The following is a 22,995-nucleotide window of genomic DNA, read 5'->3' as shown; positions in this document are numbered from 1 at the left end:
TGTACACTGTATTTTTAAAAAACTGACATTGTCTTTCTATAATTAGCTCACCAGATGGTTAAATCAACACTGTGCCCCCTTCTGATTTCGTTCTGGAGAGTTGGGCAACGCTCTCCAGACCGTCCTTCACATCAAGAAAGATGTAGGGCATGTTGACGGACGGTGGCAGGTTGGGACCCAGGAGACGACAAGGTGGGACTCAGTGTTCATCTGGCCGGCTTTGTAAAAATGGCATAAAACGATCTCGTAGCAATGGTGACCACATGCCACCCATCACAGAGTTTGGTCAAATTGGTTTTATGCACCTGAGGTAAAAAAGAGCAAGGGCGGGCGCCTGGGTGGCTCAGTCGGTTAAGCGACTGCCTTCGACTCAGGTCATGATCCTGGAGTCCCGGGATCGAGTCCCGCATCGGGCTCCCTGCTCAGCGGGAAGCCTGCTTCTCCCTCTCCCACTCCCCCTGCTTGTGTTCCTGCTCTCGCTATCTCTCTCTCTGTCAAATAAATAAAATCTTTAAAAAAAAAAAAAAAAAAAGAGCAAGGGCAACGTGCTCCTGGGTGGGCAGCGAGGCAGACGGCTTGGAGGGCGTCTCTCCGCCAGAGAGCGTAGCCCTGAGCGTGGGCACCGAGGGCCAGAGCTGGTCCCGGGCGTTCATCTCCTCTCCTTTCCCTCCCCCAGAGGCTCGGAAGCTTCTCTGTGGTGGCAGCACATGAGACCCCGCGTTTGCTAATATGAAACACCGAGGTATGTGATACCACGTCTGTGCTGGTGCCGACCAAGGAACCAGGGGGCAGAGAGACGGGCCCCCGGCACAGAAGACACCCTGGGACGGCCAGGCCCTTCAGAGCCGTACCGGGCACCCTCGCCGCCTGCGCTGGGCTCCGAGCTGCGGCGCGCGCGGGTCCCCGGGTGTCGTGTGTAGCTGGATCTCAACAGCACTCCTGGCTGTCCGAGCTGGTGCGGGGACGCTAGGGCCGTCCTCAGCTTTGCACACGGGCCGGTTCCTTCTTGTTCATTCTGGTGCGTAGGAGGACGGCGGGTTTTGTAACGATGGCTTTTCTTCTTTTCCCCCCGGCCGGCAGTCTGGTCTCTAAACTGTGTCTTACCACCGCAGCGTGTGTGCCGGCCAGTCAGCGCCCCGCCGATGCAATCCGCAAGCTTGACTCGCCCTTAAGAACCAATAATCTTGGGGCGCCTGGGCGGCTCAGCCGGTGAAGCATCTGCCTTCGGCTCAGGTCATGATCCCAGGTCCTGGGATCGAGCCCCGCGTCGGGCTCCCTGCTCAGCGGGGAGTCGGCTTCTCCCCCTGCCTCTCCCCCTGGCTTGTGCTTTCTCTCTTGCTCACTCTCCCTCTCTCTCTCAAAATAAATTAAAAAAAAAAAAAGAACCAATAATCTCCCCCAACAATCAAATTTTTACTCAAACTCTTTATACAATAATTTACTCTTTTATTACAAGTTTGTTTTTTCTGATTATTAAGTCATACATGCTTGTTTTGGAAAATGTAGAAATACAGAAACGTATAAAGAAAATTAGAATCTTCCATAATTCCACTGCCAACCGCAGCTAATCGCTCTGCACGTTCTACTCTCGAAACACTGAACCTTAGCTCACTGGAACTTCTCGAACCTAGCCAGAGGCGGTCTTTCTTCAAAGCCTTCCTGTCTTTTCCACAGAATAGAAAACGGGAACATATAACGTATAAAAAACATTCTCAAACCAAATGAGGTTTCTTTACAAAGTAGTTTCCTATAAAATCTCCATTTTTTCAGATGCCTAGGAGTCTGAGACTCGAATACAGACCCTCGAGCATTTAGTAAAAGGAGAAGAGTAGAAAGGGCAAGGGGCTCATCTCCAGATGCCCCCCCGGCTCCTCATGCTGCTGGGGGCGGGGTGCCCGCCTTTCCTGCGAACTGGAGGTTTTTCAGTCTTAGGGGCTGGAGCGAGGCGGCGAGGGAGCCCCTGGGAGGGGATCTGGGGTGAGGAGAAGAGGAGGGAAAGTTGGCCTCCCCGTCACCACAGAAAGGCACCAAGCACGAGGGCGCCACGGTCAACCAGCAGAGGGGAGAGACCGTGCCACCCAAGACGCACAGGAAGCAGGGGTCGGGGACCAGTCAGCAAGGGCCCTTCCACGCCCCCGTCCCTGCCCCACTATCCCTCACCTCTTTCCGGGGGATCTCACCCAAGCGGGAGTCTGTGTTCCTTCTGGGGACATTATCCCCTCGGCTGTCCGTCCTGCCACACAAATGGAGGGATGAGGATGGGGAGCTGCCCCCCCACCCCACTCCCCAATCTGCCTCTTGGGAAGAAGAACAAACAAGACGGACCTGGGGATCAAACGGGAAGAGACACTGGCGGACTCACTAGTGAGTTATACTAGGAGGTCACAGTCCTAGATTCTGAGTTCTGAGCCGCAGGGTAAAGAGGAGAAAACTAAGGTAGGAGGACATGAAGACACGGAGGTGGTGTTTACAGGTGAGGAGACGGACACTAGAAAGGAAGAGACCAGAGAGAGGCGGGAGCAGCGAGGGGCAGAGGAAGAGGAGACCGTGGGCCCACCGCTCCCCGCGCTTTCGTCCCGGGGCAAGAACAACGGATGCCTCCCGGTGGATCCGTGGACCGCACCCAGCCCGCTCCTCCCTGCCTGAGTTGGGCCGCCCACGGGCCTGACCCCCTCCATCCCCCCCATCCTCCCTGCCCTCCAGGCTGGTACCTGCCCTGTTCCTGCCTCTTCAGGTAGAGCAGCAGGTCCTCGGCAGGCAGCGCCCCCCAGCCCCGGGCCTGGTACAGTCGTAAGAGCTGAGACACGTCCATCAGCTGCCCCGCGGGAGCCGGCCCGTCTCCACCTGAGAGGCGCGTCGGGAATGCCGGTCACCCTGGGGCCCCGGCGCCAGCTCGCCGGGAACCCAGAAGGGCCTTCAGTCCCAGGTCCCGGCTCCGCACCCAAGACCTCCCCTGTCTACGTTCCGGGAAGCCACGGCCCACGTACCCCTCTCTGGGGAGCCACTGCTGGGACCACTGCTCTGGGAGTGGCTTGAGGGAGGCTCGTGCACCCGGAAAAGACTGGATGCCATGGCTAGGGGCACTTTGGTTTTATGAACGGGGGGTGGGAGGTGTGGCACGTGCGGGGCTGCTTCCTCCCATGACGGGCCAGCCAGCGGACCTGGCAAGAGGAAGGAGGTTCGAGAATCAGGAAACGGGGCAAGAGCCAAGGACACCCCACCACCCAGCCCTCGTTAGGCTTTATGACCTCTGCCAGCTCTCAGAGGTCCACTCGGACAGCCAGCTCCCACCTTCCCCACGCCCAGCCTCAGCCTTCTTCAGAGTTGGCCCTCACCAGGCTTCGGGGGCAACAGATCAACAGAGGGGACCTCGCTGTTCTGGGGTACCGTCTCCAGCAGCTGCGGGGACAAGACAGCAAGGTGCCCGGCGGACCGATCAGGAAAGAGATCTGGGTCTGGGAGGGAGGCAGAGGCTGGGGAAGTTCCAGAAGGGGCTTACGAGACAGGAATCAGACAGACTGGGACAGAAGCTCCAGTCCTGAAAGGGGGTGCAGCCGCAGGAGGAGAAAATGAAGATGCGGAGAAGGAGGTGAGGTGGGACGGGTGGGCCCTCTCTTACCTGGTGCAAAAAATGCTTGAGGCCCTCGAGCTGGGAGGGGGCCGGCAGCCCCTGCTTGAGGAAGCTGTCCCCGTCGGGCCCAGGATCTTCCTCAGGGAACGGCCGCTCCGGCCTGTGGTCAGGGTGGAAGCCCCCGGCTGGAAAGTGAAACGGGGCCGCGTGTGTGTTGTAGGGGAGGGGAATCCTCCCCAAATCAACCCCCCAAATGCCAAGGGAAAGAGGCCTCTTAAATACAGCAGGGGCATCCCAGCTGGGAGAAGTTCACAGCAGCTGGAGAGAGAACGTACAGCTGAGTCCTGAGAAGTGTGGGCAAGAGGGGAAAGCTGTGCTACTGGGACTCTAGGCAAAGAGATCCCACCACAAACTCCCCAAAGAACAGAAACCAATGTTCAGAATGGCTTGGGATTAAGAGACACGTTCGGGCCCTCATTCTCTTTAACTATGACTACATGATTTTTACAATCAAAGTCGTGATGTAATCCGTCCCTCATTCTTCCCTGGACCTGGGCTGTGAGGTCCGTACCACCCAAGTCCCCGCTGACCGAGCCAGGAAATGCCCCTGCACCCGAGGAACGCTCACCGACCCATCAGAGTGCCTCTCCTTGACCCGCACACCAACGTCTCTCCCCGGTTGTCTAGACTATCGGCTGGAGCCAACGTCCCAGCTGGCCAAACCCACGTGCCAGCCGAGGTGAGGGCAGCAAGAACCTGAGAGCGAGCGCTGTCTACCAGGGAAAGGAGCTGCGCAGGGAGGGGCGGTGGCAAGAGCCCGCACGGCCCCAAGGCCGGTTCTCATCACCCCGGTGACATCAGACTCCCAAGAGCTCCCACTCCCTTTATTCGAAGCCTGCTCCTCGCACCTTCTGGTCACTGAGACGTCTGGGAAACGAACTGCTTGAGCCCCACACAGAGAGGAGGTAAGAGGGAGCGCGCGAGCGTGGACGCGGGGAACCCCAGTGACGTGCGTCCCCGGTTACCGGAGGATGAGGTGAGGCCCGGCCTCGGCTCCAGGGGCTGGAAGGAGTGCTGGCTCTGCAAAGGGGGGCCCAGCAGGAGGCTGAGGTCTGGGGACGGGCTGCAGAGGACAGGCGGGACTCCAAGCGCCTCACCCCCCGCTTCCCGGCTCTGCTGCAGCGCGGGCTTCAGGGCCACGGCCACGGGAGGCAGAGTCCACAGCCTCCGCTCCCCCTTCTCTGGCTCCTGAGGCCCAGGGCTGGAGGGCCTGGTGGTAGGAACCTGGGCACATGAGAGGCAGGAAGAGGATCACGCTCTGTGCACGTACAGACACGAGCCAGGGCGCAGACGCCTCGATTCCAAGGTTAAGAGGACAAGTGAGTAGGAAGTCCTTAGGAGGGGATCTGGTAACATCTGTCACCTTCCATCCCATTTTGCAATGCTTATTTGTGACCTCACAATTCCATCTCCAGAAGCTTTCCAGATAGGCTTGCACGAGGACACGTGTGAATGATATTTACGTCAGCTCTGTGCGTGGAAGCAGGATATAGAGGACGACTCTGATGTCCACGAATAAACACTGGGCCAAATGAGAAGTCGCACGGCCACGCACGGGAGGCCACCCCTGGGGCCCAGAGCAAGCGGGGCAGGGGAGGACGGTGAGCACTTCCCACCACACACCTTTTCGAACTGTTTGGATTTCCTTTTTTACCACGTGCACGTTATCTTTTCCAAAAAAGATTTTAGCTTAAAATAAAAACTGAAGAGTCACGAGGAGGAAGTGGAAGATGCCACCAGAATAGGGCGAGGGGTGAGACTCCTCTAGGGCTGGGGGAGGAGAGCTGGGCCCCACGGCCCGGGGCCGGCCTGGGTGAGCGGTGACCACGGCAGAGACTTCCCTCGATGAGGCGGTTCTTCTTCAAGGAAGCACACAGGGTTGCTTCCCCCTAACGCGGGTGCTAGGACCGACCTCGGGACCAGCCGCGTTCGAGGGCGATGCCTACCGGGGGGTTCGGAGGCAAGGTGGGGGCGCTGAGCAGCTGGTTGGCCTCCTCCCAGTGGGCGTGCAGCATGGCCTGGAGTCGCTCCACCAGCTCGGCCCGCTGCTCCTCCAGCTGCTGGCGGCCGCTCTGCAGGTCACGCACGCGCGCCTGCTCCCGGGCCAGTCTGGGGGGAAGACGGCAGAGGGGAGGACGGCCTCTGAGGAAGCAGGCCTCCGTGACTATGCAAGGGGCCGGGGCCACTGCAGACGCGGACAGGCCCACAGGCCCGGGTTGGGCTCCACGCGCGGGAAACGGACGGAGGCCTGAAAGGGCCGCCGCACCTGAGCTCATAGTCCTGAGCCACCTGCTGCTGCCTTTCCTCTCGCTCTGCCAGTTCCACCTTGAACTGAGCCAGCTGAGTGGACAGTTCCTGCTGGTGTTGTCCATTCAGGTCCTGCAGCTGCTTCCTAGGAGGACACGGGCAAGGAAGGAGGGCTGAGTCTGGAGACCAAAGTCCTCAAACGGGAAAGGGCCAGAAGGTGCGCCTGGCACAGCGAGAGCGCCTGGCCAAGGCACAGCGGGGTTCGGGGAGCAGGGAGGGGACAGAGCGGGTGTCTCGGGACCGGGTCCCCAGAGGCAGAGACTGGGATAGTGGTTCACTGAAGAAGCATTTCCAGAAAACTACTGGTAGGGAAGAGGGGATGCGGGAAGTGGGCCTGGGAGGGGCAGGAGAGGGGCAGTTCTGCGCCGTCCCCATCAAGGCAAGGGCGCTGGGGACTTGGACCTGAGGGCAGCCAGGAGGGAGCCTGTGGGCTGGAGGGACCCGAGAGGATCTGGAAAGTGCCAGGTACCTGTGATGCTCCCGCAGGGAGGCCTCGTGCTGCAGGCTGCTCTCCTGGGCCTGCGCCAGGCGCTCGCTCACCCGCTGCTCCAGCTGCAGGGTCAGCTCCGACTGCAGCTGGATCCGCTGGCTCTCACACCGTGCCTGGGGGTGAAGGAGGGCGAGAGCTAACAGCTCCGTCCGCACCTGATTCCTGCCGCAAGGACGGAAGGAGGCTCCCATGCGGGACTAGGTGCTTCACAGGCGCACGAAAGGAAAGGTGGCACTGGACCAAAGAAATATGTATTTAGCCCACAGCAGTGGTAGGTAGAAGGAGCCCATCTCTAGGACACGCAGCAGGCGTCCCTGTCCCCTGCTCCTAAAGCAGGATGGGGCTGCATCCAGCCTCTTCTTTCGCACCTCACAATCCTTCTGCAACTCACCAAAACCTGATTTCCCCTCACAGGCCTCCGCGACAAAGAGCTGAACTTCCAAATCCCACCGTGATTTCTCTTGTCTTCTGAGGTGCCCCCTGCAACACCTGCCACCGGCGTGAATCTCCTCCGGAAAGCACGCCTCCCTCACCTCTGCCTCGCCGCCGCCCGCCCCGTGACCTCGCGCCCCCTGGTCCCCGGCCCCAGCCCACCACTCTTCCTCCAGGCGCCAGGGGCAGAATGCTTTCTTGAATTCTGTCCTCATTCTTCTCTCTGACCCCGTACTAACTAACATTCCGGGTCACGGGTGCTTTTGACACGTGTTTAATAAACATGGAGCATTGGGGCGCCTGGGTGGCTCAGTCGTTAAGTGTCTGCCTTCGGCTCAGGTCATGATCCCGGGGTCCTGGGATCGAGCCCCGTGTCCAGCTCCCTGCTCAGCGGGAAGCCTGCTTCTCCCTCTCCCGCTCCCCCTGCTTGTGTTCCCTGTCTCGCTGTGTCTCTCTCTGTCAAATAAATAAATAAAATCCTTAAAAAATAAAAAATAAAATAAATAAAACAAACATGGAGCATTTAGGCTATGTTTTTTCTTACCATTTATACCTTAAAGCACTTTCTAAGTCTCTCTTTAGCTGGACTTTAAGCCCACACACCCAGAAGCCTCCTGAGTAAGTGTCTTGGCTACACCTCAAATAAAACACATTCAAAATTGAGCTCATTTGGTGTTTTACGCTCGAACCTCTCCTGTTCTGTTTCTTGCCTTAGTTAATGGCACTGCTCTCCACTGGAACACCCACACTCTCTGAAACCCAGAGTCATCCCTGACTCCTGCTTCCTTCCACCTTCCTTAGGGTCCTTCCTTCTACTTCCTTAATACCTCCTGAATTTACTCCTCCACTCATGACTACGGTAATCCAGTATTATCTCACGTCTACTTGATCTCCTGGCCTCTATTCTACCCGCCACCCTCCTTCACGTTGGCCCCAGTAGATCCTCCACTTTGTGCCTGAGTGAATATTCTAAAATACAAATGTGCTCAATTTTTGCCCTTGTTCGGAACCGTCTGAATGCCCCCATTGCCTGAAGAATGAAGTTCTGGCTGCTTGAAAGGGCTTACGTGGCTACCCACCCACCCCCTCTCTCCCATCATACTAAACCCTTCGTCATTACACCGCTTTTTTTTTTTAATTTTTAAAAACTGAGGTAAAAGAGACCACATAATATAAAATTTACCTTCTTAACCACTTTTAAGAGTACAGTTGAGTAGTTGTTAACCCTATTCACATTACTGTGCAGATCTCTAGGACTTTTCATCTTATAAAATTAAAACTCTATACCCACTGAACAGTCGCTCCCCATTTCCTCCCACTCCAGCCCCATTCTAACTTCTGCTTCCTGATACTGACTACTCTAGATAGCTCATTACTTAAATTCTTCCAATGGAAGAGTTAATATATACTCCCTCTGAGCTGGCGACAGCACTTTAAGGAATCTATCCTACAGATTTATGTATAATGATGCTCACTGCAGCACTACTTTTTTTTTTTTTTAAGATTTTATTTATTTATTTGAGAGAGAGAATGAGATAAAGAGAGCATGAGAGGGGGGAGGGTCAGAGGGAGAAGCAGGCTCCCCGCCGAGCAGGGAGCCCGACGTGGGACTGGATCCCTGGACTCAGGATCATGACCTGAGCCGAAGGCAGTCGCTTAACTGACTGAGCCACCCAGGCGCCCGCAGCACTACTTTTAATAGTGAAAAAAATTGGTGTCGGTGCACATTGCTCATCAGAAGGAAAATGCTTAAGAAAACTACGATTCACCCATTCACTGCAACATTATACAATTCTTCAAAATCACAACGTACATCTATCTCCATGTAGTGGGAATACGGGACGTGGAAAGATATTTATATTAAGAGGTAACAGTGACAAGTTGCAACAAGTGTGTATGTTTTTTTTAAAGCAGCAACCCACGAGGGCACCTGGGTGGCTCAGTCGGTTGAGTGTCCGACTCTTGGTTTCGCCTCAGGTCATGATCTCAGGGCCCTGGGATCGAGTCCCTCGTAGGGCTCCATGCTCAGCCAGGAGTCTGCTTGAGATTCTCTCTCCCTCTGCCTTTCCCACCCCCGCCCCACTGGCTCGTTCACCCTCTCTCTCAAGTAAATACATCTTAAATAATAAAGCAGTAACCCACAAACTCAAATGAAAAGATCCTGAAAGGGCATATGCAAAGTGGTGTGGTAAGGAAAGGTAACCAAGGCTTTCTACTTCTGTATTATTCAAACTTGCCTTACAGATAACTTTTATAAATCTTAAAAGTATTTTTAAAACTTCTTTGGGAACCACCCAACCATGTTGATGTTGGCTCCCTTCTTTATCCATGATAATTACCTCCAATAAATTCACTTTGATTGAAATATGCATGTTATAATTTCTGGAGTAACCCCTAAACAAACAGAAACTTTAAAACTAGCTGACAAAAGAAAATGAGAAAAAAGTAATGAATCTAAAAGATGACAAGAAAGGAGAGAAAAATAAAGATTAAGGAGGTAAGACAAAATAAAATCTAAAGTTGAAACATAGATCCAACCATAAATAAATACACTGAATATAAAAGAATGTGATGCTCCAATTAAGAGACAAATATATAAAAGCTGAAAGTAAAGATTACAAAAATATTTGCCAGGCAAGCTCTACTTTAAGGAAAAAGCTTAAAAGAATATTTTTAAAAAGGCTGGTATAAGTCTAGTAACATTATATTATTAAGCAAAAATAGATTCTAAGTTAAAAAACCTGAAGAGATAAAGAGAGTCAATTCATATGGATAAAACATCCAATTTACCAGGAAAAATGTAGCAATTTTAAAATTTATATGCTCTTAACAATGGCCTTAAAATGTGTAAAGCAAAAACTGACAGACTACAGGAAAAATAGAAAAATCCACAGTCAGTGAGATTTTAACAGAAAAAAAATCATTAAGGAAACAATGATTTAAATAGCACAATTACCAAACTAGACACACATACAAATAGACACATATAAAACACTTCACCCAACAACTATAAGATACATATTTTCAAGCACACGTGAGACACGTAGAAAAATGGACCATATATTAGAACAGATAATAAGTATCAAAAAATTTCAAAGAATTTAAGTAACAAAAATACTATATTCTCTCATGTCTACCAGAAACTCTCCAGTGATGGGGGCAGGGGCAGGGAGAGAGGGACAGGGAGGTCCAGCCCAACAGACAAACGTTGCAAAATGTCAGCTGGTGAATCCAAGCGTCATTCACTACACTATTCATGCAACACTCTGTTAAGATAGAAATATTTCAAAACAAAAAGTTGTGTGGAAAACATATAAGCAATTTTTTTAAAAGACCATGCTCTCTAATTACAAAATTAAGCTGTAAATCAATAATAAAAACAGAAGTAGAGGGGTGCATGGGTGGCTCAGTCAGTGAAGCATCTGCCTTCAGTTCAGGTCATGATCCCAGGGTCCTGTGATCGAGCCCCGCATCGGGCTCCCTGCTCAGCAGGAGTCGGCTTCTCTCTCTGCCCCTCCCCTGGCTTTCTCTCTCTCTCTCTCTCTCTCTCTTAAATCTCTAAAATCTCTTCTAAGATCTAAAATCTTAAAAAAATAGTAAGTAGAGGGGCACCTGGGTGGCTCAGTTGGTTAAGCGGCTGACTCTTGATTTTGGCTCAGGTCATAGTCTCAGGGTCATTTCAAACTAAACTAATTAAATAACCAAACACACACACACACACACACATACATACATACATACATATGAGAGATTTCTCCACCAAGAAAAAGATCTCACATGGGAGGTCTGAGTTCAAAGAAAGTTAGAACAACAGAGAAAATAGTAAAATATGTGGATACCTCTAAATGAATATTGGCTTTACAGAACAACATTAATAATGTCTTATGGTGGTTTTTTATTTAAAACAGAATTTAAAAACAGTGATCTCATGGAAAATGGCAGGGTAGAAAACTGCAGGGGTTAGTCCTTCTGCCAAAACATCCATTGAGATGTGGAAAAAATATCAAAACCCACTATTTGGGAACTCTGGAACCTGATCAGATACTTAAACGAGCAGGAGAGTGCCTGATGAAGGCACAGGCTGCTGGGCTTTGGTACAAGAGCTGGGGATGTGAGCCTGCTTCCATCCCCCAGCCCTTGGCCCTCTGCAGCCACAGGAATGGTAGCCCGGGAAACTAGAGGGACTGGCTGAAGTGAGCGTGGTAGGTAAGGACCTTATCCTCCAAAAACATGGGATTGGGTGTTTTGGACAGCTTGGCAATTCCCTGAGGAACCAGAGCAAACAACCACCTTTGTTTTGGGCCCCTGCAGAGGCTTCCCTGGTAGCACCAATCATAAGATTTAAAGAGACATATATACTCATTTGAGAGAAGAATTCAGACATTTAAGAAAATCTCTGTCAACTCACAGGCTAATCACAGAGGTAACAGAACAGAAATGTCAGTCACCACACACAAGAAATAGAGACTTTGCAAAAACAGTTTGAAAAAGTCACTATACAAATGGATGGCTGCAGGCATCAAAAAAAAAAAAAAATCTGAGGAGAGAGAATATGATTTCCAGAATTACTACATTATAATATTTAAGATGTCTAGTTCTCAATGACAAATTACAAAACACAGAAACAGGAAAATACGACTCATTCAAAGGAAAAAGAAAATTAGGCACGCCTGGCTTGCTCAGTTGGTACAGCATGCAACTCTTGATCTCAGGGTTGTGAGTTCAAGACCCACGTTGGGTGTGGAGAGTACTTAAAAATAAAATCTTTAAAACAAAAAAAAAAAAAAAAAAGGAAAAAGAGATTTGACAGAAATATTTCCTGTGGAAGCCCAGACATTGGGATTACTAATCAAAGACCTTAAATCAACAGTTTTAAATATGCTCAATGAACTATTTGGACAACAAACTAAATGAAATCAGAATACTGTATGAACAAATAGAAAACATCAATAGAGACTTAAATTATAAAAAAGAACCAAATAGAAATTCTGAAACTATAAAGTACAATTGATGATATGAAAATTTCACTAGATACCACTACATACCCCTATTTCACTATATACCCCTATTGAAATAACCAAAATCCAGAACACTGACCACAACAAGTGTTGGAGAGAATGTGGAGCAACAGGAACGCTCATTCATTGCTGATGGGAATGCAAAATGGTGCTACGACTCTGGAAGACACTGTGGTGGTTTCTGACAAAACAAAAGGTACTCTTCCCATACGATGTAGCAACCACACTCCTTGGTATTTACCCAAAGGAGTTAAAAACTCAGGTCCATACCAAAACCTGCACATGGATATTTACAAGCTTTATTCTCAACCACCAGAAATCAGAAGCAACCAAGATGTCCTTCAGTAAGCACACAGATATATAAACTGTGGCACATCCAGACGGTGGAATATTATTCAGCACTAAAAAGAAACAAGCTAACAAGCCATGAAAAGGCGCAGAGGGAACTTAAATGCATATTACCAAGTGAAAGAAGTGAGTCTAAAAAGGCTACGCATTGTAGGATTCCAACTATATGACATTCTGGAAAAGGCAAAACTATGGAGACAGTAAAAAGATCAGTGGTTGCCAGGGGTTAGAGGGAGGAAGGGATGAACAGGCAGTGCACAAAGGATCTTTAAGGCAGTGAAACTGAGTGTGACACTATAAAGGTGGATACATGTCATTATAAATTTGTCCAAACCCACAAAATGTACAATAGCAAGAGGGAACCCTAATGTAATCTATGGACTCTAGGTGATAATGACGTGTTGATATAGGTTCATCAATTGTAACAAACATTCATTCTACTCTGGTGGGAGATGTTGGTAATGGGGGCAGCTATGTATCTGTGGGGGTAGGGGGTATATGGGAAATATCTGTACCTTCTGCTCACTTTTGCTCTGAACATAGGACTGCTCTAAATAATAAAAACTATTTTAAAAATTTCACCAAAGGGGCTCAATGGCAGAGTTCAGCAGGAAGAAGAAAGAGCCAACGAACTTGACGATAAGCAACAGAAATTATCTAATCCAATGAGCAACAGGAAAAAACAATCAAGAAAAATGAACAGAACCTGAGGGGCCTGTGGGACATCATACCAATGGATGCATTAGCAAAGTCCCAGAAGGACAAGAAAGGGAGAAAGAACAGGAAAAAAAATCTCAAAAAACAGCCAAAAGCTTCCCAAATTTGATAAAAGACAAATCTACCCATCTCCAAAACTCAACAATCTCTAAACAGAATAAACTCAAGGAGATCTACACTACAACACATCATAGTCATATTGTCAAAAGTCAAACACAGAGTGGCGCCTCGGTGGTTCAGTTGGTTAAGCGGCCTACTTCGATTTTGGCTCAGGTCATGATTTCAGGGGTCATGGGATTGAGCCTGCATTGGGCTCCAGCTCTGCATCAGCTCCATGCTCAGCACAGAGTCTGCTTGTCTCTCTCCACCTGCTCCTCCTCTGGCTCATGTGCACGCTCTCTCTCTCTCTCAAATAAATAAATAAAATCTTAAAAAAAAAAAAAAAAAAAGCCAAACACAGAGAAAGGAGCAAGAGAGAAGCACCTGGTCACTTATAGCGCCTACGTAAGACTAACTGCCAATTTCTCATCAGAAGTCAGAGGCCAGAAGGTAGTGGAATGACATATTTCAAGTGCTGAAAGAAAATCAACTGTCCAGTGAAACAAAAAACAAAAACCTTCAAGAATGAAAAAGAAATTAAGCCATTCTCAGATAAACTAAAGCTAAGAGCATTCATTTCTAGTAGACCTGACTTACCAAAAAATGCTGAAGGAGTCCTGCAGGCCAAAATGAAATGAAATGAAATGAGACAGTAACCTGAAGCCATATGAAGAAATAAAGAACCCCGATAAAGGTTACTCTGCAGGTAAACACAGAAGCCTGTATTACCATAATCTCAGTTTGTAACTCCTTTTTTCCTGTAGGATATAAAAGGCAGATGCACAAAACAGTACTGATAAATCTGCGTCAATAACACCACAAAAGTGGAGACACACCGATGTACAGGAACAGTGGCTGCACGCTACTGAACCTAAAGTTAGTATTATTCAAACTAGGTGACCGTTATTTTAAGATGTTAACTGTAATCTCAACGGAATCCTTAAGAAAATAACTTTAAACATGTACAGAAAAGGAAAAATGAAGAGAATCAAAAACGGTACACAAAATATTGATGAAATACCCCCAAAAGGCAGTAATGGAGCAAATGAAAACCAGAAACAAGTAAGATGTATGGAAAACAAATAGTTAAATGGCAGAAATCAGTCCTTAGCCAGTAATTACTTTAAATGTAAATGGATTAAATTCTCCAATTAAAAGGCAGGAATTGGCAGAATGGATTAAACAACGGAACAAAACATGATCCTGTAACTCACTTTAGATGCAAAGACACAAAAGCCTCTTAAGTGAAAGGATGAAAAGAGCCCATGCAAATACACCCAGGAGAGCTAGGGTCGGGGCTAGATTATCATTAGACAAAATAGATTTTAAGTCAAAAAAGGTTATATCAAGAAGACATAACAATATACACATCTGTGTACTTAACAGAGCCCCAAAATATATGAAGACAAAATGGACAGACTTCTTGAAGGGAGACATGGACAGTCCTACAGTAATAACTGGAAACAGTAATAGCCAGAAACATCAACACCTCTCTTTCGATAATGGATAGAACAATAAGGAAATCGACGACTTGAGTAACACTAAAGTCAGGCACTGGATCCAACAATGAACAGACAAAAATCCTTGCCTTCAAAAAATGCACAAGATTTTAAAAGGTGCAGAATGTAGTATATCAGGAGAAAAATTCAAACAGGGAAGGGGAGCGCGGATTGTCAGAGGTCGCGGATCTTACCCGGTGGGGTTGGGGAAGACCTCACTACAAAGATGACACTGAGTCGGGAGTAGTTCTCCTGTCCCTCAACTATCATCTATCACACAGCTTCAAGAATGTGTGCGCTAGACAAACCCCCCTTCTAGCTGGTCGCTCCTCGTTGGCCAGGAAGATTCCCAGCTCCCAGCACGGAGCTTCCGTGGTGGGGCTGTTGAGTAGACTCCGTGAACCAACGCACACCCAGCGAGCACCAGTCCGGGGGACTAAGGCAGCTTACGTGCCGATATGGAACTGTACTAACATCTCTACCCTCGGTCCTCCACGAGGAGTTAGTTTCCAGGTGGTCAGTCCGCCACTTCCGCAGGTGAGGTGAAAAGAAAAAGGAGTGTGTTCTTCCCAACACTGGCCTCGCTAACCCAGAAACGGGGTGCGTCTCCTCACGTCCCTCATTAATAAGGGAAGTCTCTCAGGCTGACTGGCTCTGGGAACTTCAACAATGTGCACCTAACACACAATTTGCACACACAGTAGTCCCCCTCTCCACAGTCCTGCTTTGCGCAGGTTCAGCTATCCGTGGTCAACCGCGGTCCGGAGGCAGGCGATCCCCCTTCTGACGGGCTGCTGGAAGGTCAGCAGCCTAACGCTGCGTCCTCGCCTCCTTCATCGCCCCCCGCGGGCACCTCCCCATCTCTCATCCTCACCAGAAGACGGGTGAGCACACAACAGTAAGACGTGCTGAGCGAGAGACCGCATTCACGTGACTTTTATTACAGCCTGTTGCTATAAATGTTCAAGTTTAATACGAGTTATTATCCGTCTCTTACTGTGGCTATGTCATAAATTTACCTTTACTGTAGGCGCGGACGCACAGAAAACATGCAGTACGTACGGGGTTTAGTACTACGCGCGGTTTCGGGCACTGTATCCCCCGTGGATGAGGCAGAAGCCTTTAGGGGTCAAAATTCTAGGTAAAAAATGGCAGTGTTTGCCATGACTCCCAAAAGGTCCCGGGCCTCACACCTACTTGTCCTAACGAGGAGGGCAGCCTTGGGCACATGCCGCCACCTGACCTGCACCAAGCTCATCTCCAGCTGCAGGGCGTCTCGCTCTCTCCGAGCCGTGTCCAGCTCCCCTTCCAGCCGCCGCACGTCCGACTGCACCAGCGTTAGCTGCTGCTGGGCCTCCCGCGCCGCCTGCGCCTCCCTCTGGGTGTTCCCCTGGGAAAGGAAACCAAACTCAAGTGCGCGCCTCCATTCCTGCCTCCTGGTCACCTCCATTCCCCAAGTCGTCATCCCGCACCCTGAAACCCAAGCCGCTACTCTCCCTCTTCACACCTGACTCTCTGCTCGGCTCTGGGGAATCTCACTCTTTCAGCCTTCGAGGTACTGGCTGTCCCCGGCCACGCCTGCTGGCCCCGCACCCTCCACCTTGTCCCCCCCAGACAGGTCTTCACTCTGCAGCCCAGTCCCCCCCCCCCCCCCCCATATTCTGACCTCCCGTCTCATTCCGTCATTCTGCCCTTCAGCTGTTGCCTACTCCCTGACGACGGGACGGCCGCTCTCACCTTCTCCTTTTCCAGCTGAGCGTGCACCTCCTCCTGCAGGGCCCCGTAGCGCTCCTGGAGCTCGAGCTCTCGCTGGGCCCAGGCCTGCCGCTCCTCCTCCAGGGCCAGCTTCAGCGCCTCCAGCTGTCGATGCTCACTCAGCTGCCCAGCCCGAGCCTCATCCCGCTCTTCCTGCAGGGCCCGGCCCCGCTGCTGCTCCAGCTCCAAGCTCAGGGTCAGAGCCTGCCTCTCCTCCTCCTGGAGCCCCAGGGAAAACCAGATCCTGAGCAAGCCCTCAAGAGAGCAGCAAGCGGCCCCGTCACCCCCATACACTGCACCCGCTGAGAATTCTGTCCGCTCAAAAACAAGAGTTGACAAGCCCACAGGACTGTGACACGGTAAACAGGAGCGTCTGTTCCAGAATTCGGTCCATCTGGGCTCAAATCAGTTTGCATCCCAGCTGTCACTCACTATGTGTTCATGTCTAGGGCCTACCTTGTGAGGATTCCAGTAAAAAGCGCACAGAAAGCAATCAGCACAGCGTCCAGCACATAGTAAGCACTCAATATGCAATACCCGTCACTATCATCCTCAAAAGAAGCTCCACAAAGACTAGAAAATCCAGCCTCTGATCATGAACCAGCCGACCAGCAACCACGACGGCGCTGTTGGGTCAAGCCTGTGAAGGGGCGCCTGGGTGGCTCAGTCGGTTAAGCGGCTGCCTTCGGCTTGGGTCGTGATCCCGGAGTCTTGGGATCGAGCCCCGCATCAGGCTTCTTGCTCGGTGGGGAGCCTGCTTCTCCCTCTCCCTCTGCCTGCCTGCTGCTCCCCCTGCTTGTGCGCTCTCTCTCTCTCTCACTCTCTCTCTCTGTGTCAAATAAATAAATAAAATCTTAAAAAAAAAAAAAAAGCCGGGCGCCTGGGTGGCTCAGTTGGTTAAGCGACTGCCTTCGGCTCAGGTCATGATCCTGGAGTCCCGGGATTGAGTCCCGCATCGGGCTCCCTGCTCAGCAGGGAGTCTGCTTCTCCCTCTGACCCTCCTCCCTCTCATGTTCTCTGTCTCTCATTCTCTCTCTCGCAAATAAATAAAATCTTAAAAAAAAAAAAAAAAAGCCTGTGAAGATGACAAGTAACAGCACGCATGTCGCAAGCACGCATCATGCACACAACTGAGTTCCAGACCTGGCTGCTAATTCATATGAGTAATCATCTTATCATTCCAGCAATAAGAAACCCGATTAAGTCTCATCCCATACCTTTTCTGGCTCTGCCCTAGACCAGAAATCCCAAACCTGGCTGAACAAAATCACCTAGGAAACTGCTGAAAATATTTCAGCTCCCCAGTTCAATATATCTACCAAATCAAAACCCCTGGCGACGGGTCCCAGAAGTCTACATTGTAAAACAATCCCCCCGATGATTCTTTTTTTTTTTTTTAAAGATTTTATTTATTTGATAGAGAGAGAGAGAGACAGCCAGCGAGGGAACACAAGCAGGGGGAGTGGGAGAGGGAGAAGCAGGCTTCCTGCTGAGCAGGGAGTCCGATGCGGGGCTCCATCCCAGGACTCCGGATCATGACCTTAATGACTGAGCCACCCAGGCGCCCCTCCCCGCCCTTCTATGATCCATGATTCTAACGAGGCAATGATTTGCAGAGTCTCTCGAGCCAACTTGGCGGCCGAGCCCCGTCTGCAGAGGATCTAGTAGAACGAGTGTTCTAAGGGACACATTTGGGGAAACACTCCCCTGGTGCGGCTCCCACAACCCACCGTTGGCCCACAACCCCTGAATTAGTTAGCAGCCTCTAATGGAATGGACCAAGCCCAGCATTCTCACCAGTGTCTCTCTTTCCCGTTGCTGCAGTCTGGCACTTTCCTGCTCACGATTCAGGGCCTCCATGGCCTCAGAAAGGCTTTGCTCCAGGTGGGTCACTGTCTTTCAGGGACAGGGGAACACAGGACAGAGAAACAGAGGGGAATCCCTACAGGTTATACTTCAGAAAGCTTCAGTGATAACAAACTAAAAGTGAAACCTAACTCAGTGACTTGGGGGCCCAAGAGAAGACTACGTGGTGTGGGGAGATCTGGGAAAACACGGATGATGCAAGTCTGGCAGCAAAAACAGTGAAGTGCGGGGGAACGGGGAAAAGAACGGCCAGGCCAGTGACTCCTCAAGACTGAGCTCAATCTGTTAGGGACCCAGATCCGGAGCTATCTGGACTCCCTTCCCTCTATCGATCTGTGCCCTAGGCTCTCATGCCGTCCGACCCAGGTTGCCCACCTCCTGCTGCTTGCTTCTGGTGAGTTCGGCTGCCTGGCGTTCCTCCTGGAGCCCCCGAAGCACCTCTGCCCGCTCAGCCTCGTGACGGTTCCAGCCCTCCACCACTCGGGCCAGGGTCTCAGGAGAGGAAAGTCAAATGGAATTTCAAAGTAATTTTTTTGCCCTCTTTCTGCCCGCGGGGGTGGGGTCAACAGCCACCTTCTCCCAGGAGTCGGGAACCCTCCCACCCCCAGCTCCTAGTGTGAACAAAGAACCGCTGGTTGGCCATCCCCTTTTCACTATTCCTTGGCACCCCCCACGAGAGACCCACCCGCATTCTGCTACCCTGGCACCTTGTCCAACTGTTCGATCATGATATCTTTCTTGCGGTCAGCAGTCACAGCCACAACTAACTGCTGCTGAAGCTCTAACACCCGGGTCTGTAGGGTCTGAATATGGCGCTCACAATGCTGGGAAGGAGGAGGACAAGTCTGGGTGTCACTATCCCTAATTTGACCACAGCAACAAATTTCCCAGCGCCTCTTGGCGAAAATGGGCTGGAGACAGGGGAGCCCAGGTCCCAAGAACAGAAGAGGTTTGGAGAAGAAGGATCGGGAACTCGGGAGCAGGAATCTTGAGGCCCAAGACCTCTACCAGCTCAGGAGACAGGGGCTTAGCTTCCAGGCTATTCCATTTCCTGGATCTCCAGGGAGAAATTTCCACGAACCTTCTGGCAGGAAACCAACAGCCCACACTTCACAGAGTGGGAGGTGACTCGTGCCTAAGCAGCTCATTGGGCACAGTGAAGGTTGGCAAGGAGAACATGGCAAGGAGAAAGGAGAAAGCCTTCCATTCAGGCCCAGGCAGCTTCAAACAGACGAAGAGATGGTTCCAAAAATGACAACACAACCAATGACCGTGGCCTTTCCCCTGCCTAGTCCGCCTCTCTGCCCCCTTCAGATAAGCTGAGGTTTGCAGAAATAAAGTCCGGTGTATCACCCGGAGCCATAAAGCCTTCACACAAGCCAGCAAGGTGTGCTGTTCATTCACCGCACGCTTCTGGAACGCCTCCTTGTGTCAGGCACGTTCTGACAGTGATGAACAAGATAAGGTCCGACCCGCATAGTGCTTAGATTTTAGAGGGGAGAAGCAGACCGGATATATCAGACTATGATAAGCTATCACCCGAGGGGCCTGAATGTCCACCCGGAGGAGAGGTGTGCATCGTAGACGGGATGGTCAAACTCGACCTCCCTGAAGAGCCATCTGAGCAAAGTCTCAGCTTGCAGGCCCTCAACCCTCAGCCCTTCCCAGCACCCAGCCTATTTCTAATCTTTGCTGCTTTCACACGGAAGCCTTGGTGACTCACCTTGCGACGGGTGTGTTCGGAATCCAGTGCATCTCTCAGGCCCTGGAAATCCGGGGGATTGAGGGGGGGCCCCGGCCGAAGACTGGCATAGCGGGGAAACAACTCCTCCAGGGCTTGGGCTGAGCTAGATGGAGATAAGCCTTGCAGGGGCCGGGTGCTGAACAAAGCAGGCAGAGAATGTCAGGGTGCGGAAAGCTTTCGAGACCCCCTAGTCCAACTGTGACATTTTACAAACGAGGAAACAGAAACTCAGAAGGAGCAAGAGACTTGGCCAAAGTCATAGAGCTAGATAGCACTCGGGTTCTGTGATTCACTCTACAGTGCTCCTTCCTGCCTACCACACTCCCAGCAGTAAAAGTCTTAGCAGAAACAAGCCAACTCGGGGCGCCTGGGTAGCTCAGTTGGTTGGGCGACTGCCTTCAGCTCAGGTCATGATCCTGGAGTCCCGGGATCGAGTCCCGCGTCGGGCTCCCTGCTCAGCGGGGAGCCTGCTTCTCCCTCTGACCCTCCCCCCTCTCATGTTCTCTCTCTCTCTCTCTCTCTCTTATTCTCACTCTCTCAAATAAATAAATAAATAAATAAATAAACAAATAAATCTTTAAAAAAAAAAAAAAGGAAACAAGCCAACTCTTCTGGGGAAGAAGGACTAGAGGTTGGGAGAAAGCCAGGTACTAGGCAGCAGATGCCCATGGTCCCGAAGGAGTAAAGGGGATAGAAGATAGGGAAAAAAGGATGAAAACTGAAAGCTAAGGGACAAGCATCTTAGGTCCCTAGGAGATAGAAAAGCAGGAAAGACAGAACTCAGGAAGGGAACACTGCCTCTCCGAGAAGACAAGCAAGCCAGCTAGAAGAACCCCAGGGGGAACTCACTTAAGCAAGGTGGCTGTGCTGTCACTGTCAAATGAGTCGTCTTCTCGTCTCTCTGAGCCAGGACCTGGAGTGGTGGGATCCCCTGCAGGCAGCCAGAGGGACCCCATAGCCAGGGTCAGGGAAGGATAGGAACCCTGTCTCTTCGAAGACGAAGAGAGGAGAGGGCCTTTCCTTTCGACTTCACCCACTCCTCTAGCCCCTCTCCCAAAGAACTGGAGCCTTTCCTCCTGAACTCTCTTGTCTTGGACGCCTTCCTTTCTCCGCCTTCTCCCACCCCTTAAATCTGGGTTTAACTCACGATAGGCCGTATCCCGGGAGTTTTGGAGCATGCTCTGGAGCTGACCCCGAACACTTTCCATCTCAAAAATATGCCTGGAGCCATCCTAGAAAAAAGCAGCATGGAAAGCAGATGCAACCTGAATGATCTTATGTTCTACACGCTGCCAGGGTACGTGGCATCTGGTAGTCCCTAAAATCCAAGAATTACTCCAGCACCTGGGACAGCCAAGAAAACCGGAACTGACCCAATAAGGGTTGACACTCAAATGTCTACAGAAGGCAGGCACATAGTGTAAATAAATTAATTGGGCACATTAAGACAAGCCTGGTGAGGATCCTTGCCAACTAGAGAGGAAATACCTCATCTAAAGACTGTGGAGTCCGTGGCTATCAGTTTTTCAAACTCTGGAAGACCTAACCAGTCTGCAACACTAATAACCAACCTCTCTGTGACATGTGTAATCGATTAGACCGCGTTTGAATGACTGACATGCCAAACTGTAAACCACACAATCAAACTAGCTTTGAGCTAGAAGGAGCTTAGCAAATTTTGCTATCCTTAAGTGCCTAGTTCTCTCTTGAACTGAAGAAACCTTATCCTCGCTTAGTGCCCAAGTCCCAGTCAAAGCACAGCAACCTGTCCCTTGGTGCAGGTATCTTCAAAATAGGAGTTCAATCCAACAACAGGAGTTCAAATCTCAGCAAAGCAATCTTTTTTTTTTTTTTTTTTTTACGACCACCCATTCCAAGACCCTAGAGGTACCCAAGACACACCTCTCTCACCTTTTTCTTCAGGTTGTTCTCCAAGCCAACCGACAAGCTGTGACTCAGCTCTTGGGCCAAGCCATCTAACATCTCATGGGGAGGTGGGGAGGTGGTGGGGAGATACAGCTGGGCTCGGGCGGTGGCCTCCGCCTGACGACTGAGGTGCAAAGAAGCATAGAGCTGGGAGGTCACCTCAGAGGATACTTGGTTCAGCCCAGGGGCTTCTGATGAATCACTCAGGAGATCCTCAGCCCGGAGAGGTGAAACGGGGCTGGTAGCTGATGTTGCCATGAGTACAAGCACCAGACAACTGCAGACAGCAGAAGTGGGAACTCCTGGTCCTGCTTTAGGAGACTCCAGGGGGGGAAGTGCACCGAGAAAGAAGATTTGGGAGAAAGGAGGAAGACTCCAAGCCAAGGATCCTTGTTGAGGGACGGCAGGGAGGCTTTCTGGTTAGAGGAAAGGTTTCCAGCAGTTCCAGAGGCCATGGGAGAGAGCAAAAGCATTTCCTTCCACCGCGCCTGGGACCAGTGGAAAAGGAGGGTGCAGCAAGGAGGGGGTGGGGACAGAAGACCGAGGGGAGACAGCCCCACTGCAATTCCCCTGGAGTGCTGAAGACCGACTTATGGCACAGGCTTTTAAATTCTCACACCCAGAACCTGCAAACTGAAATGGACCCAATCCAACAGCGGCCTGCTTTCCCTCCAGCAGTCTTATTTGGCCCTCACCTGGCCGGGGTCTCAGAGAGGCAGGACCCTCACGTTCCCCACCTCCTCACGCCCGTCGCCATGCACCTGTTCCACCCACCGTCAACCCTCCTGTATATCCCCTCCGACCGCTCCTGGCAAGAAAGCCATAGCAAGGCTCTTCTAGAACCCCCCCCCCCCCTCCGTGCTATCCCAAGAGAAACTCTGTGAACCCTGGGCCACCCCCTCAAAGTCCGCCGCCCTCCAGCCTAGCCTGAGATCCTCTACCCGGACCACCCCTGGCAACTCCTCGCCACACCGCCAGACCTCAGCCCCGCTCAGTTTGCCAAGGTGCGGGCCAGGGATTGTCCCCCGCCCCTGAGCCCCGGTCCGGGAGGCCAAGGAGCCCTGCACACCCACCCTCGCCCCTTCCCTACACTCAAAACCGTTGGCAGCCTCCCGCCCACCGTCCGCAGCCCCGCCTCGCTCGCCCAGATGACGTCACCAGCC

General features: G+C 51.1%; 1 protein-coding gene across 12 annotated transcripts; it reads right to left on the bottom strand.

Annotated features, from left to right (window-relative positions):
- Window positions 1-1,380: 1,380 nt before the first annotated feature.
- On the bottom strand, window positions 1,381-22,935 carry CNTROB (centrobin, centriole duplication and spindle assembly protein). 12 transcript variants are annotated; one of them, XR_010408726.1, is made up of 20 exons: window positions 21,809-22,932; window positions 21,054-21,138; window positions 20,756-20,837; window positions 19,886-20,042; window positions 18,870-18,986; window positions 18,538-18,654; window positions 18,094-18,192; window positions 16,279-16,515; window positions 15,785-15,931; window positions 6,408-6,541; window positions 5,898-6,023; window positions 5,578-5,740; window positions 4,597-4,855; window positions 3,620-3,756; window positions 3,336-3,399; window positions 2,988-3,161; window positions 2,712-2,844; window positions 2,326-2,488; window positions 2,161-2,233; window positions 1,922-1,972 (listed from the first exon to the last, which is right to left on the bottom strand). XR_010408726.1 is itself a non-coding variant. In XM_064583442.1 (19 exons), exons 1-19 carry the CDS (start codon window positions 22,088-22,090, stop codon window positions 1,929-1,931), a joined length of 2,610 nt encoding a protein of 869 aa, XP_064439512.1. In that variant the 5' UTR covers window positions 22,091-22,931; the 3' UTR covers window positions 1,381-1,928. The 12 variants fall into 12 exon arrangements, 9 of the variants coding, with proteins under 9 accessions (XP_064439512.1, XP_045745881.2, XP_064439513.1 ...); XM_064583442.1 differs by lacking the exon at window positions 2,326-2,488 and having other exon boundaries at window positions 1,381-1,972; window positions 2,181-2,233; window positions 21,809-22,931; XM_045889925.3 differs by lacking the exon at window positions 2,326-2,488 and having other exon boundaries at window positions 1,381-1,972; window positions 2,181-2,233; window positions 21,818-22,929.
- Window positions 22,936-22,995: the final 60 nt, after the last annotated feature.

This window comes from Mirounga angustirostris, unplaced genomic scaffold, assembly GCF_029215605.1.
Source record: "Mirounga angustirostris isolate CCGP_5_RB_7025 unplaced genomic scaffold, mMirAng1.0.hap1 SCAF_17, whole genome shotgun sequence".
NCBI lineage: Eukaryota > Metazoa > Chordata > Mammalia > Carnivora > Phocidae > Mirounga > Mirounga angustirostris.
This window is presented reverse-complemented; position numbering and strand designations above follow the sequence as displayed.

What these genes read in the sequence shown, in the direction of transcription:
- CNTROB (XM_064583440.1), bottom strand. Translation starts at nt 22,090, where the DNA reads ATGGCAACATCAGCTACCAGCCCCGTTTCACCTCTCCGGGCTGAGGAT. An exon ending in CTCCCGGGATACGGCCTATC is followed by an intron (nt 20,838 to 21,053) that starts GTGAGTTAAACC and finishes GGCTGCCTGCAG; the next exon opens with GGGATCCCACCACTCCAGGT. An exon ending in GCTCAGGACTATGAGCTCAG is followed by an intron (nt 5,741 to 5,897) that starts GTGCGGCGGCCC and finishes TCTTCCCCCCAG; the next exon opens with ACTGGCCCGGGAGCAGGCGC.